At 41.0% G+C, this 24171-nt stretch overlaps 1 protein-coding gene across 7 annotated transcripts in view; it reads right to left on the reverse strand.

Annotated features, from left to right (window-relative positions):
• Window positions 1-1579: 1579 nt before the first annotated feature.
• Window positions 1580-24171, reverse strand: part of pigs (pickled eggs) — a 618878-nt gene continuing 596286 nt past the window's right edge. For all 7 annotated transcript variants that reach the window (XM_067782653.1, XM_067782648.1, XM_067782649.1 and 4 more), the window contains 2 exons: window positions 5688-6325; window positions 1580-3523 (listed from right to left, as the gene is read on the reverse strand). In XM_067782653.1, the coding sequence (XP_067638754.1) occupies window positions 2292-3523; window positions 5688-6325 (1870 nt within the window). In that variant the 3' untranslated portion in view covers window positions 1580-2291. The remainder of the gene's footprint in view (window positions 3524-5687; window positions 6326-24171) is intronic.

The raw sequence follows: 24171 nt of genomic DNA on the forward strand, positions 1-24171 counted from the left end.
GACGGGGAAGAATAAGAAGAGGAGGAGTGAATAAAAGGACAAGATAAAGGGCTAGGGAAAGGGGAGTCATTTGCCGGGTCTGCTAGTATGCTTATAAATATAATATTATACAAAAGGAGTTCACAATTCATTATACAAATCGTCAACTCTCGCTTAACCTGGTATTTTAAGGGATTTTGAAACAACCCTTGACATTAATAAAAGGAAATGAATATACGTACTACAGTTTTTTACTTTGCGACATGTGATAGCTGCTTAGGCATGTCTGATTGTGGCAGGTATATTACCCTTATATTTTCGTTCGCCTGGTGCTTTAACCAGAGACAACTAAGATCTCTTGACACCAACTGGAAGTGCAAGATTCGGTTCCTAAAACAAAAAAAAAAAAACCAACATTGCTCAAAAAGTTAGTGAATCGCGCTACAGGTGTGTATTGGAGTATTGGGAGAAGGTCCTTCTAGACATATTTCTGCTCTATAGCTGCACTCACTTGGACTATTCAATTTAATAAAATTTACTAATAAGTTTAGATAAAGGTGCGAAAAAAGTGAGTCATGCACTGAATGAAGGCGAAACGATGTACTTGTTCAGGACTTCGTTGATATGAATAAAATTACCATTTAAACAAAATCGACGGATTGGTTTCGGAGTCCACAAGCTAAATATGTGCATATAAGAAAGTACAACTTACTTACTCAGTCTTCGTCTGCGCATGTCTATAGAATGGCTCTTGGTTTACGTATAGAGGCGGTGCATTTAGAAATACTTTTGGCCCTTTAGACAATTGCAACTGGAAATGTGTAAGTACCGCACTAGGGAACAAACGCACCCTCGTAAAGGCACTTTTTGCGCTGAAAAATAAATAAATTTTTTAGAAGATATGTGTTTTTCGCATATATGAGAAGAGTGGCTTAACGTCAGATCACTGACTGCTCTTCTCACACCTGCGTAACGGTTTTGTTAACACAAAATTCCAAAATTTGTGATTTGAGCAAGAATTCCTACAGAAGAGAGAACTGTTAAGTTTACTATCACTTTTTTTTTTATTATTGTGAATTCCTGAAATCACAATGATGTTTTTGATACCTATCCGTTTTTCGTTCTTTTTACCACTTATTACGAAAAATCTTTGAAATTTAAAAAATTTATAAATTTTTTTAGAATAACATATCACACACGATGTGTATACCTGGGCTGCTGAATTGTATTTATTTTTACAAAAAATTTATATGCGAAACAACAACAAAGCAAACATGATATTTTTAAAATCAAAGCACATACATACGTTGGGCTTTCCCCCCTATTGCGAGTGTCGATTGCAGCAGATAGCCGACCGTGAGCCATAATCGAATATCTTTATAATGGATAAAAATAATGTTATATATGTACATACATACGTCGAAAAGTTAAAAAAATTTCAATATATGTTTTGTATAAAATTATTGTTTATAATGGTCCAAAGATTTGGCGATTAACTTGCATAGTAACAAAATTAAATGGAAAAGATGGAATCGACAAATGGTCGATTCTACTCCGACCGACACTCGCAATAGGACCAAAATAATGAACTTCCAATAAATTCAAAGTGAAATAAATAAATTTATTACCCACAAAGTTTTCATAAAAATTGTACAAGAAAATATATTTGAAATTAATAAAAATTGCTTAAATGACCTAATCTAGGAAACTGATTAATATCCACAAGTGGATGAGCTTTACAACGAACTGAAATTGTGAGTGGAAGAAACTGTGGCTATTATTATTTTTTATTGAATATTATAATTTATTTTTGGTATATTTTTTGTTTCATTAGGTAATTGTGACGTTTTATTGTTTTTTATTTTTCATTATTTTACTAGTCGAACTATGTAGTTAATCTATGTAGATTAGATCGGATATCGTAATACAAGAATACTACTACATATACATATATATGTATGCATAAAGTTATGTAACAAAGAATTTTTAACTTAAGGATATGAGCATTGTCTGCGGAAACTGGACTGCATTAAACTTTAAAAAACAATTTGCCAATTTTGCTTGGAAGTTTTCTAAATAGATCTAAAGCTACGGAATCCATATAAACTATGGTAATATATGTTTTTGCAAAACAAATTAATACGTATGTATAACATTTTAAAATGCTGATAAAAATACATTCGATTATTATTATTATTATTTATGTAAATTGATAGTTAACCTTGTTTTTTTTTCTAAAATTGTCTTTTTTGTTGATGTAACATTATTGCCCTCTGCCGTATTTGCACCATACCGGGCACTTGCATCCTGTGTTAGTAAAGCTCGGTATGCTGACGTGTCGGTGCTGGGATTTTCGATAAGCCCCGATCACGCCGAGGCGACACAATAACCGATGATACGTCACGCGATTGCACACTTTCCGTAGACGAAGCAGCTGAACTACGTTTTGAAAGATTTTTTGTAGGCGGTGAACAACTGCTGGAACGTTCCAAATTACCGTTACTGTGTACCCACGCAGAGGTGAAATCCTCATAAACTGGCTTCTTATTATTGATACTACAGCTAACAGGAGCATTTTTTGTATTTGCCATGCTGGCATTGGCATTATTGCTATTGCAACTTGTGGTTGAATAGCGTGATAGTAATGCTTTCATTTTTTCTAAAATTTGGGAATCATTCTTAGCGCTGCTGGCCGCTTCTAATAATTGTTGTGCCAATGGCGAAGTGTTGTAATTCTTCACAGGTGAAGTTGTTAGGGATGCCGTGCAGCCACGTATGCGACGCCCGTTGCTATCGTACAATATTTGAGAGGAGCGTGTGCGGGTATTCCGTTCAAAGGTGCTGGCAGTTGAAGGCGTTGTAGCGCCTGTATTGGGTGTAAATGTATCACTTTTAAAAGTTGGACGTTTTTTATTAGCTCCCGAACGTCCACTCCATGTATTTGTGACCTCGCGCACCGGCGGTGTCGTTTTGTTTTTGCTCGCTACTATTGTAGAGGGAACATTATCGCTATGCCTATTTATTTCAGTGACTGGTCGACGTACAGATCGATAAGTTGGTTGTCTGCGGTTGAATACGGGCAAGCCGGTGCGTGTAGAAAGGTCCTGCATGCTAGTACTATTGTAGTTGCCATGTTCCAGGCTACGACGACGCTGCGGTAATGGCGAGCGTGGTATTTTGCTAACTGGTTTATCTGTTGCGGATTTTGGATCTTTGTTTGTTGCAGATATAGCGCCATCACCGCCGAATATTTTATTAGAAAACCCTGTTTTCCTTAAACCGGTGGCACTGGCAACGTCAACTGTAATTTCATCATCGGTTATGAATATTCCCGATTGCTCGAAATCATTTAAAAGATTAGTTTGCATAGAATTTAGTGAAGGTGAAGGTAGAATGGCTGGTAACGATTGTGGACCAGCGTCTATGTTGAGCTCTATCGAAGCAATGAAGTGATCTGAAGCCAGGATATCATTTACTTTATTGGATAGAGGCAAATCTTCTATTGGTGAAAGTTGAAAGTCACTGGAAATTTGATCAAGACGCGCTGAAACAGAAGGGGAAAGTTTAGTAGGTATACAATAGACATGAAGTAGAAAGATAAATAGGACTATGACAACGTTGCAGTTGGTGATCGATATCATCTTAATAAATTATTAATTATATTTTAGGAAAGCAAAGAGAAATACTTAATTTTTTAGCTCACTCTCTCTCTTGAACAGGAGTCGAACTACGACAAATGCCGTACACAAATTTTAAAGCGAACAGTCTCATTCACTGTCATTTCATTCTGAACCCACCCAGTAAAAACTGGCAAAAACGGCTATAAGTAATAAGGAAAACGACGGCAGCGCTGCTTTCATTCCTGATAAATGATATCTTGTAATAAGGTAAATATACGCAAATAATATAAATAATATTATCTTGTTATAACGCTTTATCTAAAGTTAAAAGCCTTATTATGAGCTTTAAAGGCGATAGAACATGTCTTATTGTAAGAGCTTATTATAACGTTGTTGTATTCTACCTAATGTCTTATAATAATTTCTTATGTAAACCGTAGGTTATGTCGGCTCTAAGCCTTATGCATAACGTTATCTTTCAGAAAACCTTATGCCTAATGACCTTAGTACAAAAAATAGGGAACATTATAAGGAAGACGCTATATATCTAATATTCCTTGTAGAATTAAGGCGTAATGCAAAAAAATTTGTATGGAGGTAAACATTTTGTGGTGGAATGTAGCGGAATCCGACAGGAGGTCCAAGATGTAGAGTGCTGGCGTGCCATACCTTCAAAGGTTCAAGTCCTAAGACAAGTAACATAAAAAAGGGATTTTACACACATTTTTCTAACTCGGCTGGCTTAACGGAGCGGATTGGAAAGCCAGTGTATATATCTAACATGAGACGACTCTTCTGGAAACGAAATGGCTGGAAATATATTTTCCTGGAACTTTTAGAGCGATATTTATAGGGAATTTGACAAGTGTGGGCGGAACTTTAGAACATTTTGGAATTTGATAACATTTAAAGTGGGAGTTAAAGATCAATTGGCATCAGTATGGCTGCCTTAACCTAAAAATCGTGGAATTTTCATAAAAAAGAAGAAAACGTAAAAAATTACAAACATATACCACAACGAGTAAGGAAGTCTAAGTTCGGGTGAAACCGAACATTACCTACCCAGCTGTACACTAGAAATGCTGTTGTTGTTTGTTTTCTATGCTGTTACAAGGCAGTATAGTGTTACAAGGCTGCGCAATAACACATTACATATGGTTTTTTTGTCTATTCTGAACTAATTTTTCTTCGAGTTACGGCTCCCGAGACATAGAAAACTGCCTAGTCATAAAAGGGGCGGTGCCACGCCCCCTTTTTTAAAATTTGAAGTTTTTCCTATTTATTGTTATAAACCCACTTGGAAAATGAAATACCATTGATATAAAGCCCTTTTTTGCAAAGAAATAGCTTATTTTATTCGTTCACGACCCTTTTAAAAATCTTTTATATATTTATATTTTAATTTTTTTTGTTTTCAAATTTTTATCAATGGTCTCAATATCAGTCCACACGTAAAATTTCAACATTCTAGGTGTATTATTTACTAAAAAATCATCAGGTCGTTTGTGTTTTAAAAAGTGGGCGTGGTTATCATCCGATTTCGCTCATTTTCAATACCAATCTATTCTGGGTCCAGATAAGCTCGTGTACCAAATTTGGTGAAGATATCTCTATATTTACTCAAGTTATCGTGTCAACGGACAGACGGACGGACATGGCTCAATCAAATTTTTTTTCGATACTGATGATTTTGATATATGGAAGTCTATATCTATCAAGATTCCTTTATACCTGTAGAACCAACCGTTATCCAATCAAAGTTATAATACCCTGTGTACAAGTACAGCTGGGTATAAAAAATAAGTCTCTTAGTCAAAACGTATTCAAAACAATAAATAAAATCTACAAAAAGTTAATAAATTCACCAACTTCAATATTTTTAGGTTATGGATATGGCAAAAAACCAAAAACCAATTGGTTGGCTTTCGTATGGTTATAGCTAGGGCGTATGGCACCATTGACTAATTACATTGATTTCCATAAGGTTGGTTGGATCAGCTATTTTAAATGGAATGGAGTCGTCAAACTTAAACGGCCCTTAAAACGGCAACGCTAAATGAGAATCCTAATTCGAATTTTTTTGCTTACCGTTGCTTTCAGCGTCTTCCACCGATGTTTGACTGTGCAGTGATTCTCTCTTTTGAGCATTTGATTGTACGACACCCAAACTACGATAGCCCTCGTCACTGATTTCGCTACCATTATCGCTGATATTGTCAAATTTACTGCTTGTACCATTCGTGCTGCCATCAGAATTAGCACTACCTGTTGTGTTATTCTCTGCTTGTTCCGCCGTATATGTAAGTTCATCAAATTGCACGTGGTTACCAACTATTTCGTTGGTAATAGGCAACGATTTGGGACCGTTGTTTGAATCTAAAGAACTCTGTTTCTTACGCATATCGATTAGACGACGAGGGCTTGGTGACATCGATCGACGAGCCAAACTCGGGGATGTCAAAAGTGTTGTATTTACAGTTGTGTTATTTGTTGATAGTAGTTTTTCAGCATTACTGCTCTGACTGGTGCTGTCCAAAGGATTTGAGGCATTTAGGTGATTAAGATATTTGCGTTGTGGCATTGGACTACGACTATTTTGCTTGTTATTAGAGCCAAAGTTTGGCGACAAATTGCACGAAATATTACCGGGTATGGATGGTGAATGAGTTAGGGCAGCAGCTTGATTATTGAAATTGGAAATTATTTTGCGTGTGGACGGCGGCGACCTGAAAAAAAAATTTATATGATTTTTATGTTAAAATTCAGGGACATACATCATAGTTCTATGCATTGTGGCTACGACTAGTGTGATATCTTAAGCATACACGTCTAAATAACAAACAGAACCGATCACCTGATTTTTAAAGTGATTATCGTTGTGTTTGTTGTTGTTGTTGTTGTAGCGGTAAGGATACTCCCCGAAGGCCTTGGAGAGTGTTATTGAGTTGATGGTCCTTTGCTGGATGCATATCCGGCACGTTCCGGTACCAACACCGACCATCTCGGGAACGATTTGTTATGACCACATGCGATCTTCTAGGCCATTCCGCCCTCCCACCTCCTAGATCCATGACGAGTTCGGGGTCGCCAGAGCATCGGTTGTTGATGAAACGGGATTCGCCACGGAGGTGAGGTTGAAAATTGGGTTTGGAGCAGCTATGTAATGCGCTGGCAACCTGAAACGGCTGCGGCTACACAAACCCCTTGAATCCGGATTTAAGTCGCCTTTTACGACAGGCATACCTACCGCGGGTATATTCTAACCCCCTAACCCGCTGGGGGAAGTTATTATTGTGGTCTCATCCTATTGAATACTTGAAAATTTGATGGATTTCAGGCGTAACTGCGGAGGCCGCAATGTACGGACTCTAATAAGCTAATCGACTGACAGTATCATCTGGGTACTCAGGAAATCGAAAACGAGTTTTCCCAAATAGAAATTATTTTGTACCTTAGACAAGGAATGATTTCCATCGTCACCTGATTTCTGAGAGCAAATTTTCAACATAAAGCTGTATCTCTGTGATCAGGCATTTTGCACCGGCTTGGAGAGGCGGAAAAGTACGAGATGAAAACGTTCTTCATTTGAATGCCTATCGGAACTATGAACAAAAACTCAATGGCAAAATTTGGTGGATGAGGGAGGTGACACTTTTTCTTATTGTCTTAGAGCAAAGGAGATGATGAGCTTGATGAAACATACCATCGGACTATAAAAAAGAAATAGTGGTGCATCAAGCAGATTTTATGTGTTCTTTTTGCTGGGAAAGAGACATATGTCAAATTTCGGCATTTACAAGTTTTTCTCACACTATTCGGGAGTATGAGTATCTTATGTCCAAAACTTTTTGTTCAACAAACAATATCTCATCGTAGAGGTTAACATTTTTTGATGCCACAAACTCAGTTTAAGAGATATAAAATTAATATTTGATGTGGACCTAAAATGGGACCTGTTATTTCTATTCTGAAACATAAACTTTATAATAATGTATGTGTGTATCTATACTGTGTCATATGCCATTTAATGACACCTTATTTAAGGCTTATTTACGCTACAAATAACTCATATCAGTATAGAAAGTTCTGACATTCATATTTACCACGATATATGTACATTAGACTGGCTCGATTTGTGGGGAGGCAAAAAAATCGCCCATTGCTCTGTGAAAATCATATTTTAGGGATCAAAATAAGAAAATTTGCCGAAGGAACCATTCCTCTAGAACGAATTCTGATGTCCCCTCCCCCCCCTTTGGGTCGTAGGGGCAAATTTTGAAAAATCCCACTTTGAAATGCCTATGTTTTTTCTTTTTGGATTTTATTTTTCTCTTTAGAAATTTATTTAGTCAGAACATATGTAAATGAAAAAATGAATTTAACCTAGTAATAGAAAAGAAATTTAAAAAAAATTATTAGAAATTAGCGTTTTTACAACCCCCTTTTAAAACCAAGGCATCACTGTGACACAATTGCAGATCGTAAAATTGCTTGTGTTGTTTTTTTTAAGCCACCACAAGACACAGCAGGTAGAATTTAAATTGCCCCTACCCAAAAGTTCGACCCAAAGGGGGGGACATCAGAATTCGTTTTAGAGGTGGTTCCTTCGGCAAAGTTTCTTATTTTGATCCCTGCAATACGATTTTCACAGAGCAATGAGCGATTTTTAAATCGACCCGCCCAAATGTACATACATATATCGGAATTTTTTACGTAAACACTTGACGGACTTGAGAGCCTATAAAATGTACTGTTAGAATAACAAACTCATAAAATTGATCTTACATAGAATTTCCATTAGAAGCATACGAAACAGATGCTTTAGTATAAAGCTCCACAGTTTAAAATATTTAAATTAAATAGTCTTAAAAAAAATTTGCCTGTGGAAAGGTTTTATTTTGCTCTTTGTTTGTCACAATGCTTGTTACCAATTCTCTTATAATGCGGAATTTAAAACCAAGATTTATCGTGGGCTTGTAACGGCGGCCACGGTGGTGTGATGGTAGCGTGCTCCGCCTACCACACCGTATGCCCTGGGTTCACACCCCGGGCAAAGCAACATAAAAATTTTAGAAATAAGGTGTTTCAATTAGAAGACATTTTTTCTAAGCGGCGTCGCCCCTCGGCAGTGTTTGGCAAGCGCTCCGGGTGTATTTCTGCCATGAAAAGTTCTCAGTGAAAACTCATCTGCCATGCAAATGCCGTTCGGAGTCGGCATAAAACATGTAGGTCCCGTCCGGCCAATTTTTAGGGAAAAATCAAGAGGAGCACGACGCAAATTGGAAGAGAAGCTCGGCATTAGATCTCTTCGGAGGTTATCGCGCCTTACATGTAACGGGAAAAAACTTCCAACATTCTCTTTATCTTATCTTATCTTATCTTGACATATATCTTGACATATATCACCCCTATCCGCGTTACTTATTATTGATGTGTCCAACTGTATTTTAATTTGCTGATGTGTTGATATCTTGCGGCACCTATGTCATGGTGATAGCGTGCTCCGCCTGTCAAAGCGAAGGTCCTGGGTTCAAGTATAGAAACTAGTTTTTTCAATAAGGAAGAACAGCTTTTCCAAGCGGGGACACCATGCTACAAGCAGTCCTCAATTTTTCTAAGCTTGACAGGCCTGATTTTAAGAGGGAGAAGGGGGAGGGTAAACGCAGGACGCGAACTAACCGAAAATGACAGCAACACCACCTCTAAATCTGTAAAGAAGAGTGAAAAGGGAAGTTTAAGTACTGAAAAGCAATGTATCTCAAAAGCTGCAATCTAGAAAGAGGATGGCAATATTGGCAGAACAAGTAAATATGAAAACGTTAATAAGCTAAAGAGAAGGAACGTTCAGACTCCAGCTTGATCGATGATACTAAAGGAGGATACAGCTGAGACTCCAGTTTTCACCGAGAACAAGATGAACGAAGTTGCAAAGCAGTCCCTGACTGTAACGCGACTTAAGAATGGCTGCAGAGAGTTGTTCTAGACCTTCAAAGACAAGAAGGCGCAAGGTTGAAGGTGGTGGATAGAGCACTGATCCCTTGACAGGCCATCCTTTTCAGAACATGCATATATCAGCTTCTACATACCCCTAAAGACTAATGGAAGGGGTTGGGTCTGCTGTTTAATGTGTCGACCCAGAAATAAGTAGATCCTACAGATTACTGCAGCGTTTTTCACGCGGAAGTTATAGCAGTGAAGAAATCAGCAGAAATTCTGAAGGAAGCGAGCTTAAGCTGCAGTCGCGTCAATATATATATTGATAGTCAGGCTGCGATTAAGGTCATAATCTCACACAGTACTTCATCAAGAAGTGTTCTGGAATGCAAAGAAGCATTGGAAAAACTTCGCTTAGGCCAGACCATACATCTTTACTGGGTTCCCGGTCACAAAGGTATAGAAGGTAACAAAAAGGCGGATGAGTTGGCAAAGGAGGGTGCAACATTCGCTGAGTCGACGATAGACGTCCCAATCTGCTTGGGAGAAATCAAAAGGTGATAGGAGTTGCGTATGATCCATCAAGCAGGAAAGGCGTGGACAAAAGCGCGGCTCTGCAAAATTCATTATGTGCAAAGCCTATGATATTAGACTCACAAAGTGGCTCATATCTCTGAGGAGAGAAGGCTTAAGGCTCACGATGGGCATACTGACTGGACACTGCCTTCTGGCGTCATATGCCTAGAAGTTAGGCCTCGTCAGTAACTGCAAGTGTAGGAAGTGTGAACTGCAGGAAGAAACGGTTGAGCACGTTCTGTGTTCATGTCCTGTGCTCGCCAGGTCAAGGCTCCAGCTATTAGGGGCGGTAGAGTTGTAGAGAGTTATTCTATAACGTATGTCCTGGCACCTGATTGGAGTTCTTCCGTTTTGTCATTAAACATATTCTGGTAACACTATGAACATATTCAGTCTATGTGAGGTTTTATTGACCGGCCAGTTCAACCTAACCTACCCCTTAAGACGGTAGAGAAGGTGAAAACCTTTAGAAACCCTAGGACAGCAAACTGGTAAAAATACCAAAACTTTGTAACAGGAAGATGGGAACAAAATTAATCTTATCAAAGGCGCTGATAACTGCTACAACAGAGTTTGTCCTTTGAAAAAATTTAAGGGAAAAGCAAAGCCACAATGATGGATAAAGGAAATGGATCTCCTTAGAGGACAGGTATTTAAGCTGGCAAAAGAAAGCGGGGAGTGCTGTGACGAATATAGAGATCTGTCGAGGATCTATTAAAGTGAAATCAGCAGGTCGAAAAGGGTTTCATACTTCAGCGAAACGTCAAGATTGAGGAAAGTTCTATCGACGGTGAAGCACAGTTCAGCGAGTGATAAAAAGAACGACGGGGAATACAGTAGTTAAGTGTCCCTTTAGACGCTACTTAATAATAATGTTAACACTCCAAACACGGTGCGAGCAGTACTTGGAATGGTGACAGATACCAAAATTGAATGGGCGATAAAAACTTGTAACGTAGCGTTACAATAGTACGACCCCCACTGTAACCCCTTTTCACCTGAAATTATACAACACATAGTACATTAAGAGGAATCCAACAGCAACAATCACATACCGATGCAGTCGAGTGGCATTTGGTGACAACAACAAGGCAAATATCACATTGCGACCCATAGTAAATGACAATTCACTAAAGCGAAAATTTTGCAGAAAATAATCTACTTTCTATGGATGGAACATATGTAAACGCGTAGATTATCTATTCCCGATTTATTGCATGTGTAAACGTGGTCCAAGATATTTGTTACGCGACAGATTAGCAATCCGTAGTCGAGAACATGATTTCTGATAGAAATACTGGAGGAACGTATGACAGATGTCCCAGAATTGAAAAACTGGCTCAAACGGACTAACAATTATGTGAGCCTTGAGATGAAAGTTAGATAATCGAAATTATGGCACATAGTACGTTACTTGGTTATATTATTACTGAAGCACAAGTCACAAGATTCTTTTCAATTATTTCTGACAGCCCAACAGATCTTGAAGGCAATGATTTGTCTTACTGACCTTCCAGCCGCACGATCGTTGTCATTTGGGGATGGTTTTAGGAGATATTCGTGGTCATATCGGGATAGTTGTAGGGGCTGTAAAAATCATTTGGGGACTATTTCGTGGTTTTCCGGTGCGATTGCGAGGACGATTTGTGGTCATTTCCTGATGATCTTGGGGACTATTTCGGGGCTCTGCTGGAATCATTTAAGGATCACTTATGGGTTATTTCGAGATGATTTTAGAGACAATTCCGACTGGGGACTATTTTGTGGTTCTTCCATAGTCATTTCAAGGTCAGTTTGTGGTAATTTCCTGATAATCTTGGGGATTATTTCGAAATTCTCCCGAGGTTATTTAGATATCCTATCAAGGTAATTTCGGCATGGTTTTGATGTCTCTTTCGGATCTCTTTCTAGGCCGTTTTGGGATCAATTTGTGGCCATTTCGTGATGATCTTGGCGACTTTTTCAGGGTACTTACAGGATAATTTTCAAAATAAATTTCTAGAAAAAAATTATGGAGAAATACCATGAAAGTAATAACGAAACTAGCGGTGGTGTATCTCTGAAACAAAATGCATTGGTAGTATGTTATTGGCTATTAAAGCTGCCACTCCCCGGTATATATTTAATTTATTTTCACAGACGTATGTTTTCGTTAAAACCATTTGCATTTTTGTGTTTAATTATACGAATTCATATCTAGCCCAATTTGCTATCCACTGAGTGATCCAAAATGGCGTTAAAATAATTTGCTCACGTATTCCTGGAGCGAAGACGGACAAAGGTTGGGTTAGGTTGAACTGGTCAGTCCATGAGGACCTCACATAGACTGAATGAGTCTTTAGTGTTGCCAGAAGTTTATTTAACGATCAAACTGAAAAACCCTATCAAAAACCACGACCTATGTTATAAAATAACTCTGTCCTCTTGCAAATACTAGAAGCTTTCTAGGACCTATAACACTTACTGCTTCTGGGGCTGACAGCTGTATCACTTCTTTTACCTGGAGACTTAGAATGGCAAGCACAAGGCGCGAGCACAAAATGTGCTCGACCGTTTCCTACTCCAACCCGCACTTAATACATCTGCTATCAATCACCTCACATAGACTGAATGAGTCCGTAGTGTTACCAGAAGTTTGTTTTAACGACCAAACTGAAAAACCCTATCAAAAACCAGGACCTATGTTATAAAATAACTCCGTCCTCTTGGCAAATACTAGAAGCTTCCTAGGACTTAAGCCAGTTGCTGCTTCTAGATCTGACAGCTGTATCACTCCTAATAGCTGGAGTCTTAGCCTGACAAATGCAGGGTACGAGCACAGAACGTTTCCTCCTCCAACCCGTACTTCATACATCTGCTATCACTGACCAAGCGTAATTTAAAGGCATGTGACTCCAGAAGGCAGTGTCCAGTCAGAATACCCGTCATGAGTATACATTCCTCTCTTTTTAATGATGGAAGCAACTTTGTTAGTCTAAGGTTGTACGACCTACACATAATTTTCGACACTTTACAGCCCCGCGCTTGAGCCCGCGCCTTTCCCGCTTGTGCACCTCTCGCCTTCGCTTAATCTCGCCCAGTATAATTGGGACGTCTACGGAGCAAGCTTCAAGGGATGCGCCCTTCTTAGCTAGTTCATCTGCTTTTTCATTCCCATCTATTCCCATATGCCATGGGCCCCAATACAGATGTATGCTTCTCCCTGTCCCGATTCTCTCCAGAGACTGCTTACACTCTAACACGCATTTAGATGCTATGCTATGCGAGATTATTGCCTTAATTCCGGCTTGACTGTCAATATAAAAGTTAACACGGTTGTAGCTTAAGCTATTCTCTTCCAGTGATTCTACTGCTTTGGTTACGGCTAATATTTCCGCTTGGAAAACGCTACAGTAATCCGGCAGCCTGTAGGATCTTCTTATTTCCGGATCAGCACAGTATACCGCAGACCCTACTCCTAGATTTTTGGCCATTTCTCCCTTAGTTTCCAATATAAAAACGTGAAACTTGTTGATATATATTCTAATATATCATAGGAGATTCCCTGTAAAAATCCTTTCGATCGGAGCTATATATAATATAAATCCCATACAACCGATCGTTCAGATAAGGGGGTTTTTTGCCATTTTTATACTCAGTTGAGCAGAGCTCACAGAGTATATTAACTTTGATTGGATAACGGTTGGTTGTACAGGTATAAAGAAATCGAGATAGATATAGACTTCTATATATCAAAATAATCAGTATCAAAAAAAAATTCGATTGAGCCATTTCCGTCCGAAAAAGAAAAATTTCAAAATGGGCGTGGCTCCGCCCTTTTTCATTTAATTTGTCTAGAATACTTTTAATACTATAAGTCGAACAAACATTTACCAATCCTTATGAAATTTGGTAAGGGCAAAGCTTCTATGACGATAACAGTTTTCTGTGAAAATGGGCGAAATCGGTTGAAGCCACGCCCAGTTTTTATACACAGTCGACCGTCTGACTTTCCGCTCGGCCGTTAACGATAACTTGAGCAAAAATTGATAAATCTTTACTAAACTTAGTTCACGTACTTATCTGAACTCAATTTATCTTGGTGTTAAAAATGGGCGAAATCCGACTATGACCACGCCCACTTTTTCGATATCGAAAATTTCCAAAAATGAAAAAAATGTCATAATTCTATACCAAATACGAAAAAAGGGTTGATTCCCATATCGTGCAAACACATTCTAGAGTCACCCCTGGTCCACCTTTATGTCGATATCTCGAAAAGGCGTCCACCTATAGAACTAAAGCACACTGCCTTTTAAAATACTCATTAACACCTTTCATTTGATACCTATATCGTACAAACACATTCTAGAGTCACCCCTGGTCCACCTTTATGGCGATATCTCGAAAAGGCGTCCACCTATAGAACTAAGGCCCACTCCCCTTTAAAATACTCCTTAATACCTTTCATTTGATATCCTTATCGTACAAACAAATTGTAGAGTCACCTCTGGTCCGCCTTTATGGCGATATCTCGAAAAAGCGCCCACCTATAGAACTAAGGCCCACTTCCTTTTAAAATACTCATTAACACCTTTCATTTGATACCCATATCGTACAAACACATTCTAGAGTCACCCCTGGTCCACCTTTATGGCGATATCTCGAAAAGGCGTCCACCTATAGAACTAAGGCCCACTGCCTTTTAAAATACTCATTAACACCTTTCATTTGATACCTATATCGTACAAACACATTCTAGAGTCACCCCTGGTCCACCTTTATGGCGATATCTCGAAAAGGCGTCCACCTATAGAACTAAGGCCCACTCCCTTTTAAAATACTCCTTAATACCTTTCATTTGATATCCTTATCGTACAAACAAATTGTAGAGTCACCTCTGGTCCGCCTTTATGGCGATATCTCGAAAAAGCGCCCACCTATAGAACTAAGGCCCACTTCCTTTTAAAATACTCATTAACACCTTTCATTTGATACCCATATCGTACAAATACATTCTAGAGTCACCCCTGGTCCACCTTTATGGCGATATCTCGAAAAGGCGTCCACCTATAGAAATAAGGCCCACTGCCTTTTAAAATACTCAGTAACACCTTTCATTTGATACCCATATCGTACAAATACATTCTAGAGTCACCCCTGGTCCACCTTTATGGCGATATATCGAAAAGGCGTCCACCTATAGAACTAAGGCCCACTGCCTTTTAAAATACTCATTAACACCTTTCATTTGATACCCATATCGTACAAACACATTCTAGAGTCACCCCTGGTCCAACTTTATGGCGATATCTCGAAAAGGCATCCACCTATAGAACTAAGGCCCACTTCCTTTTAAGATATTCATTAAAACCTTTCATTTGATTCCCAAATCGTTCAAACACATTCTAGAGTCACCCCTGGTCCACCTTTATGGCGATATCTCGAAAAGGCGTCCACCTATAAAACTAAGGCCCACTGCCTTTTAAAATACTCATTACCAACTTTCGTTTGATACCCATATCGTACAAACACGTTCTAGAGTCATCCCTGGTCCACCTTTATGGCGATATCATGAAAAGGCGTCCACCTATGGAACTAAGGTCCACTCCCTTTTAAATGATCACTAACACCTTTCATTTTGTACCCATATCGTACAAACGCATTCTGGAGTTACGCCTGGTCCACCTTTATGGCGATATGTCGAAAAGGCGTCCACCTATAGAACTAAGGCCCACTGCCTTTTAAAATACTCTGTAACACCTTTCATTTGATACCCATATCGTACAAATACATTCTAGAGTCACCCCTGGTCCACCTTTATGGCGATATCTCGAAAAGGCATCCACCTATAGAACTAAGGCCCACTTCCTTTTAAGATATTCATTAACACCTTTCATTTGATTCCCAAATCGTTCAAACACATTCTAGAGTCACCCCTGGTCCACCTTTATGGCGATATCATGAAAAGGCGTCCACCTATGGAACTAAGGTCCACTCCCTTTTAAATAATCACTAACACCTTTCATTTTGTACCCATATCGTACAAACAAATTGTAGAGTCACCTCTGGTCCGCCTTTATGGCGATATCTCGAAAAAGCGCCCACCTATAGAACTAAGGCCCACTTCCTTTTAAAATACTCATTAACACCTTTCATTTGATACCCATATCGTACAAATACATTCTAGAGTCACCCCTGGTCCACCTTTATGGCGATATCTCGAAAAGGCGTCCACCTATAGAAATAAGGCCCACTGCCTTTTAAAATACTCAGTAACACCTTTCATTTGATACCCATATCGTACAAATACATTCTAGAGTCACCCCTGGTCCACCTTTATGGCGATATATCGAAAAGGCGTCCACCTATAGAACTAAGGCCCACTGCCTTTTAAAATACTCATTAACACCTTTCATTTGATACCCATATCGTACAAACACATTCTAGAGTCACTCCTGGTCCACCTTTATGGCGATATCTCGAAAAGGCATCCACCTATAGAACTGAGGCCCACTTCCTTTTAAGATATTCATTAAAACCTTTCATTTGATTCCCAAATCGTTCAAACACATTCTAGAGTCACCCCTGGTCCACCTTTATGGCGATATCTCGAAAAGACGTCCACCTATAAAGCTAAGGCCCACTGCCTTTTCAAATACTCATTACCAACTTTCGTTTGATACCCATATCGTACAAACACATTCTAGAGTCATCCCTGGTCCATCTTTATGGCGATATCATGAAAAGGCGTCCACCTATGGAACTAAGGTCCACTCCCTTTTAAATGATCACTAACACCTTTCATTTTGTACCCATATCGTACAAACGCATTCTGGAGTTACGCCTGGTCCACCTTTATGGCGATATGTCGAAAAGGCGTCCACCTATAGAACTAAGGCCCACTGCCTTTTAAAATACTCTGTAACACCTTTCATTTGATACCCATATCGTACAAATACATTCTAGAGTCACCCCTGGTCCACCTTTATGGCGATATCTCGAAAAGGCATCCACCTATAGAACTAAGGCCCACTTCCTTTTAAGATATTCATTAACACCTTTCATTTGATTCCCAAATCGTTCAAACACATTCTAGAGTCACCCCTGGTCCACCTTTATGGCGATATCATGAAAAGGCGTCCACCTATGGAACTAAGGTCCACTCCCTTTTAAATAATCACTAACACCTTTCATTTTGTACGCATATCGTACAAACACATTCTAGAGTCACCCCTGGTCCACCTTTATGGCGTTATCTCGAAAAGGCGTCCACCTATAGAACTAAGGCCCACTGCCTTTTAAAATACTCACTAACACCTTTCATTTGATACCCATATCGTACAAATACATTCTAGAGTCACCCCTGGTCCACCTTTATGGCGATATCTCGAAAAGGCGTCCACCTATAAAACTAAGGCCCACTGCCTTTTAAAATACTCATTACCAACTTTCGTTTGATACCCATATCGTACAAACACATTCTAGAGTCATCCCTGGTCCACCTTTATGGCGATATCATGAAAAGGCGTCCACCTATGGAACTAAGGTCCACTCCCTTTTAAATAATCACTAAAACCTTTCATTTTGTACCCATATCGTACAAACGCATTCTAGAGTTACGCCTGGTCCACCTTTATGGCGATATCTGGAAAAGGCGTCAACCTATAGAACTAAGGATCACTCCCTTTTAAAATACTCATTACCACCTTTCATTTGATACCCATATCGTACAAACACATTCTAGAGTCACCCCTGGTCCACCTTTATGGCGATATCCCTAAATGGCGTCCACCTATAGATCTATGGCCCACTGCCTTTTAAAATACTCTTTAATACCTTACATTTGATACCCATGTCATACAAACACATTTCAGGGTTACCCTAGGTTCATTTTCCTACAGCACAGTCGAAGAGAGTCCCGTCCTTACTTGTTTCTTGTGTGGCTTTCCACCAAACAAGAACTCCATCGTAAAGAATAGGGCTCACAATCGCTGTAAAAACCCAATGAGAAAGAGAGGGCGATAAGCCCCACGTACACCCCAGCATTCTTTTACATGCATAAAGTGCCGTTGAGGCCTTCTTCACCCTCTCCTCCACGTTGAGCTTCCATGACAGCTTACTGTCTAGGATGATTCGTAGATATTTTGTGCAAGGTTTCTCCTGTAAGGTCAACCCTCCTAACTTAGGCCTGGTCCAATTTGGGACCTTGTACCTCTTTGCAAACAAGACCATATCTGTCTTCTCCGCATTGACTTTCAACCCCATATTAAATGCCCAGGTATGAATATCCCGAAGCGCCCGAACCATCAAAGAACTAATTGTTGGAAGGCACTTTCCACTTATGACAACTGCAACTTCATCTGCGTAAGCCGCAAGTTTTACGGGTCCCTCATCGAATCGCCTGAGCAGTTGGTTGATGACCAGCGTCCACAGCAGAGGTGATAGCACCCCTCCCTGCGGAGTGCCCCTGTCCACAGGTTTCGTGGCCTCATGCAATTCCCATTGTGATGTAATCTTCCTGCAATTTAACATGCAACCGATCCATCTGGTTAAGGCTGGATGTACTTTAATGTTATTAAGACCATTCATAATCGCATATCTACACCCCAGCGGGGCAGGGGGTCAGAATATACCCGCGGTAGGTATGCCATTCGTAAGGGGCGTCTAAAACAGCAGATTCAAGGGGCTGTGTAGCACAACCCTTCAGGTTGCCAGCGCAATACATAGCTTCTCCAAACCCAATTGTAAACCTCACATATCCGCGGCGAATCCTGTTTCACTAACAGACGAGGCTCTGGCGACCCAAGCTCCCCATGGAACTTGGGGGTGGGGAGGGAGGGAATGGCCTGAAGGTTTAATGTGGCCACATAAATCGTTCCCGAGATCGTCGGACTAGCACCTTAATGGTGCTATGGTACCGGAGCGTTCCGGATTTGTATCCGGCAAACGACCATCACATTGATAACACTCCCCAAAGCCTTCGGGGAGCAACCTTATCGCTACAACAACAACAACAACAACAACATCGCATATCTAGAAACATTATTTAAAGCCCCGGCAATGTCCAAGAAGACTCCTAGAGCATATTCCTTATATTCCAGGGATTTCTCTATGCATATTACTACCGTATACAATGCGGTTTTTCATCCACGTTGGACTTTATGTGCACAACTACAGCCTCTCAAAGGTTTTGAGGAGAAATGATGTTAAGCTAATGGGTCTATACAATTTTTTGTTGTTATATATGGGTCTATAGTCTTTGGGATACACGTGACCGATCTTCCTCGACTTTGGTAGGAAAGCTACACGGGCAGTTCTTCAAGAGTGCGGTGTGATTCAGTCTGATGCACCCATGGAATATTATTTTAAGCCATTCCACGACCGGCCTACTTGAAACTTGTAGCATGGCCGGGCATATACCATCTGGGCACGGCGATTTAAACTTAGAAACCGTCTTCACTGCCCATTGGATCTTGGTATCGGTCACCAAGCCCGGCAATACCCGCTCCCTGATCGAAGTGCGAGTGATGTCTGCTGGCTCTTCTAAACCGTCTCCCGATGGGAAATGTGTGTCGAAAAGCACCTTAAGAGATTCCTCACTATTACGTGACCATTCCCCATTCTCTTTCTTTATTAATCCCTGGACTATGTTTCCCCTTGCTAGCACTTTTTTCAACCATGCCGTTTCGCTGGAGCACTTTATGTCCGTTCGCCCTGGAAATTTCACGCTTGTAGATCCTCAGTAGATCTCTTTACTCGTCCCGGCACGGTTTGCTTTCCGCGGCCTTTGCGAGCTTAAGCATTTCTTTTACCTGTCTTCTTAGAAGACTTAGCTCATTGCTCCACTATGGCGGTTTTGCTTTTGCTCTGAATCGTCTTAAAGGGCAAGCTTTGTTATACGCAGTCATAAGCGTCCTAGTTAGGAATTCATTCTACTCCTCCAGTTCCTCCACATTGGCAACCTCTCTGGATTGTCCCAGTTTTGTTTCTACCTGTTCTTGGTATTTAGTCCAGTTCGTTGACCTAGGGTTTCTAAAGGTTCCTCCCTTCTTTACCCTCTTTAGGGGGATGCCGAAGCTGATTTACGCATGGTTGGAGAAGGATGGTCTATCAAGAACCATCCAATCATACCTTGATATATAACGCTCGGAGCTCAATGTAATATCCAGAACATTGCTGGATGTTGGACCAATGTATGTAGGGACAAAATAGAGATTCGTCTCTCTCGTTCGTATCTGCTCCTCCCCACGCATTGTGGTACGCATTTGCATCCGCGGCTATGACCAACCGCCCTTTGCGCCCTTCGTCCTGTACTAGCCTCTTGCACTCCATCGGTGGAACTTCCGCAGCATGGGCCATGTAGCAGAACGCCAGGATAAATGCCTGCTTATTCCTTAGCTCAACGGCCACCACTACGAGGTCCTGAGTAGTGTAATTAGGCAGCATATATGAATGCAGCTGTTTCCTTGCCATTACTACAGCTCGCACCGTCCTTCCGTGTGCGCGTAGTAAACGCCAAACCCGCGCACGCTAAGTCCAGAAACCTTTCTTACCGTTGAGAGCCACGGCTCCTGGATCAGCGCCACGTCAAACGAATCCTCCTCAAGGGTTAGGAGGAGTTCGCTCGACGCCACTTGTTGGTGGTTTATCTGTAGGATTCGCAGCATAATTGGGCTGTTTGTCCCCCTCCAGCACCTTCGTTGTGACGCCGTCGTCCTCCCCTTGCCCTTTTGGTTTTGAGTATTTGAGGTCCCCTTCAGCTGCTCGTAACTGTTGTGCCGGGTGTTCCTCTGTGCGAATCACAGCACCATTTGGCGGTTGGTCCTCTTCTAACACCTTCGTGGTGACAGCGGCTACCTCAACCTGTCTTTTTTCTCTTAGGCTTTTGAGGTCCTTTTCGACATCGCCCACCTCTAGCGTGTTAAGATTTTTTCCTCGGTACTTCTTTTCCGGAGTCGCATGTAAATTTTGCCTGTGCCAAAGGACATTTTGCCAAGCTGCGTGTACAATATATCCTCCGCCTGCTTGTTTATTTGGAAGATGTAGAACTGACCTTCCTCCGTAGGCCGAGATACAGTAAATACCTTCCAATCTTGTGTCGGTATGTTCGGATTCTGATTCTGCAGAAGTCACAGTGTATCCTCCGACTTCATCACGCATGGTATCCATACCTTAAATTTTGGTAACGTGGGGATTTGCGCTTTAGCCACCACCTCCAACCGCGCGTTCGTGCCTTGCCTTTCGACGTTTGGAACCACTTCCTCCAGCCACCGCAAGCTCGCGATGTTGTCGCACGCTATCATCTTCACACCATTATACCATCCCCCCGAATCAAAAGTTGGAAGGGGCTTACTTGGTTGTTCCCGCATCATCTTAAGCATTAAGCTAATAAGCTCACTTTTTACGGATCTCCACCTTTCAGCAGTCATCTGTCCGAAAGTACTACTACGATCAACCAGCGCCACAGTCAGTGACTGCTTTGCCACATCACTCATCTTCTCGGGAAAAGCCAGAGTCTTAGTTTTATATCCCTTTGGTACCTCCGAGAAAGCCGGAGTCTTAGCGTTAACTCCCTTTGGCTTATCTCCTACTTCTGTAGTTGGAAATTCCCTCTGACTCGCAGCTTTCGAGGTGGTTGCTACCTCGCCATTGGGGCCCATCGGTCTTAGAGCTTTGGCGCTACTTGTCTTGTCTATGCGACTGCCCTACCTCGCGGCTCTGGGACTGGGTCCTTTCTGCCTCGTGAAGGAAGGCTTGTCGCCTTCCGCCGAACGTTGCCTCTTCATTCTGCCATTCGACGCTTCTTCCTCCTCGTACCGGTTGCAGAGCCGAGGGTTTCTCGCAGCAAACCTTTTAAACTGTCTTCGACCTACTTCTACCGCCTCATGGGCCCATTCAAAGCACTCGATCTCCAGTTATGTTGGGTCGACCACTGCTCCCAAGCGTTGTACAATTATGAGTGCTACACGGTACTGCGAGAGAGCTGTTTTACTTCCTCTGCTCCGTACCCTTCTCCACTCTTCTACTCCATTTTCATTTGTGTGCTTCTACAACACGGAGTTCATTGAATCAGCACTACTCTCGCTCCCAGAGTCCGATGCATCGCTTAATCCGTATTTGTCGTCCTTGGCTTGCGACTCAGTCCTCCTCTTATCATCGTCCTTATTACAATTAGGTAATGAATCTTTCATCTTGGTCATACGACCACCTGCTCGACAAGGCGGCTTCAGGGATCCAGTATTATATACGGGGAAAGAACCATCCGCCCCAGCAGCGCCCCTTACTGTGGTAAGACAATCAATACGTCCCGAGGTAGCTCGGTATCGGGAAGGCTCCGTTCGAATAAAGCCGAATATATCCCCTGGCTGCAAATCGTCCAATAGGCACGGTTCGCATAACACCCTGGATTAGGGGGTTGGCAGTTCTTGCTCACCGACATCCCGCCGCCCTCCGGCGTAGATGTCCGTCCTAAACAGCTCCGCCTCATAGTTGGGCGCTATGGAGTTCGGCTAAGCCCTCACACCAACGACAAGGTGCCTACCCTAGTGAGAGTACGCAGTTGGTTGCTTAGCCATTCAACAAAAATCTGTTTAAGTTAGCGTGCTTAAATTTAGACATAAAGTGTTTGTGACCTGTTGCCTACCATTATCGCTGCAAAAACACCCAACAAGGTTTAGAGTATAACAGTAAAGAGATTATTTCACATACATGAATATATGTAGTCGGCTGCTACGAGCAGAAGTTCTTACTCACACATACACACCCATATAACTAGAAGAGAAACGTAAATATTAGATACATAAAAGAGACATAAATAAGCAGCTGTTCGCGAAAAGTCTAGACCTTAGGAGAAATGGGTAACCGAGGTATCCGAGAGTATAAAAGCAGCGCAAGCTGAGGAGTGAGGATCAGTTTGATTTTAACACGCTTAAAGTGAAATACGCGAGTATTGTAAAGTCCTACTACTACAGTAGAGTTGTAAATAAAGGAGATATTGCTATACTGAATATTTGAGTTATTTATTCGACAGTTCAGCGATTCGAAAGATAGTAGAAGGTTCAAAATAATTAGAATTTACCTAAAATTGTTACAATGTATTTAGTACAGAAAAGTTTAAGATTTAAGGTATTGTTGTGGTTGCTGTGTTAAAACAACATTTAATGCGGGCGAACACTCATAAATTGTAATTAAAGTTCTCTAACGGGAGTCTAAGGAAACTAGCAGTTTCAAAAGCGATGGAAGATAGGGAGATTGGTTTTAGAGGCGTAGGTTCCACATTACAATTTAAAAGATGGTTGGTGCCATATGGGGGAACACTTGGCATGCAGACATACACTAAGTAAGTCGGGGTTAATTCTGGACAAGGATAAGATATCAGATGAATCACCGGGCGCGTCCTACCAAAGGCGTTTACCGATATGGTGTGGATTTTGCCTACGGCCTCCCTATGCTTGTCTGGATCAAACGGTTTTGTATGCAGGTGAGGGATCGCGTCATACTGCTTATGGAATTGTTCCCTTAACCCTTTTGGAGCCAGGGCTCAAGCAGTTGTTTGATAGGGTATCCAGGTTTCTGACAACTAAGCGAAAACTGTCTGTTCAGCATTTTTTTTTATTTTTTTTATTTTTATTTTGTCTAACTATGTAGATGGTGTTCAGGGGTCATAACAAGACATCCTCCGCGTAGCACATGAGCGGCCGGCTAATTGATTGTGCGTGCTGCCGGCATGCTACTTGAGGATTTTGTTGCGACTTTGTTATTTAGATATAATTTCGATGGCATGCTCTTTGAAGGCGAGAGTGTTATCGAACGTTACCCCTAAGATCTTTTGGTAACTGACAGTCGGTAGCGTAACACCATCAAAGTGAACGACCAATATTTGCGTCATCTATTCCTTCTACGCCATAAACAAAGAGACCGTGGAATTTGACTGGGGAGATAGCTGTTTATTCTAGAAACTAATTCTCATATTGGAGGGCCAAGTCCCGTTGTCATGCTTCTGGTGGGGAAGGGATAGGAATTAATGAGAAGCGGGGATAGGACACCACCCTGTTGTACTCCCTGTTTAATTCTCCTAGTT

Source organism: Eurosta solidaginis, chromosome 4 (genome assembly GCF_040869045.1).
Source record: "Eurosta solidaginis isolate ZX-2024a chromosome 4, ASM4086904v1, whole genome shotgun sequence".
In the NCBI taxonomy this organism is placed as follows: domain Eukaryota; kingdom Metazoa; phylum Arthropoda; class Insecta; order Diptera; family Tephritidae; genus Eurosta; species Eurosta solidaginis.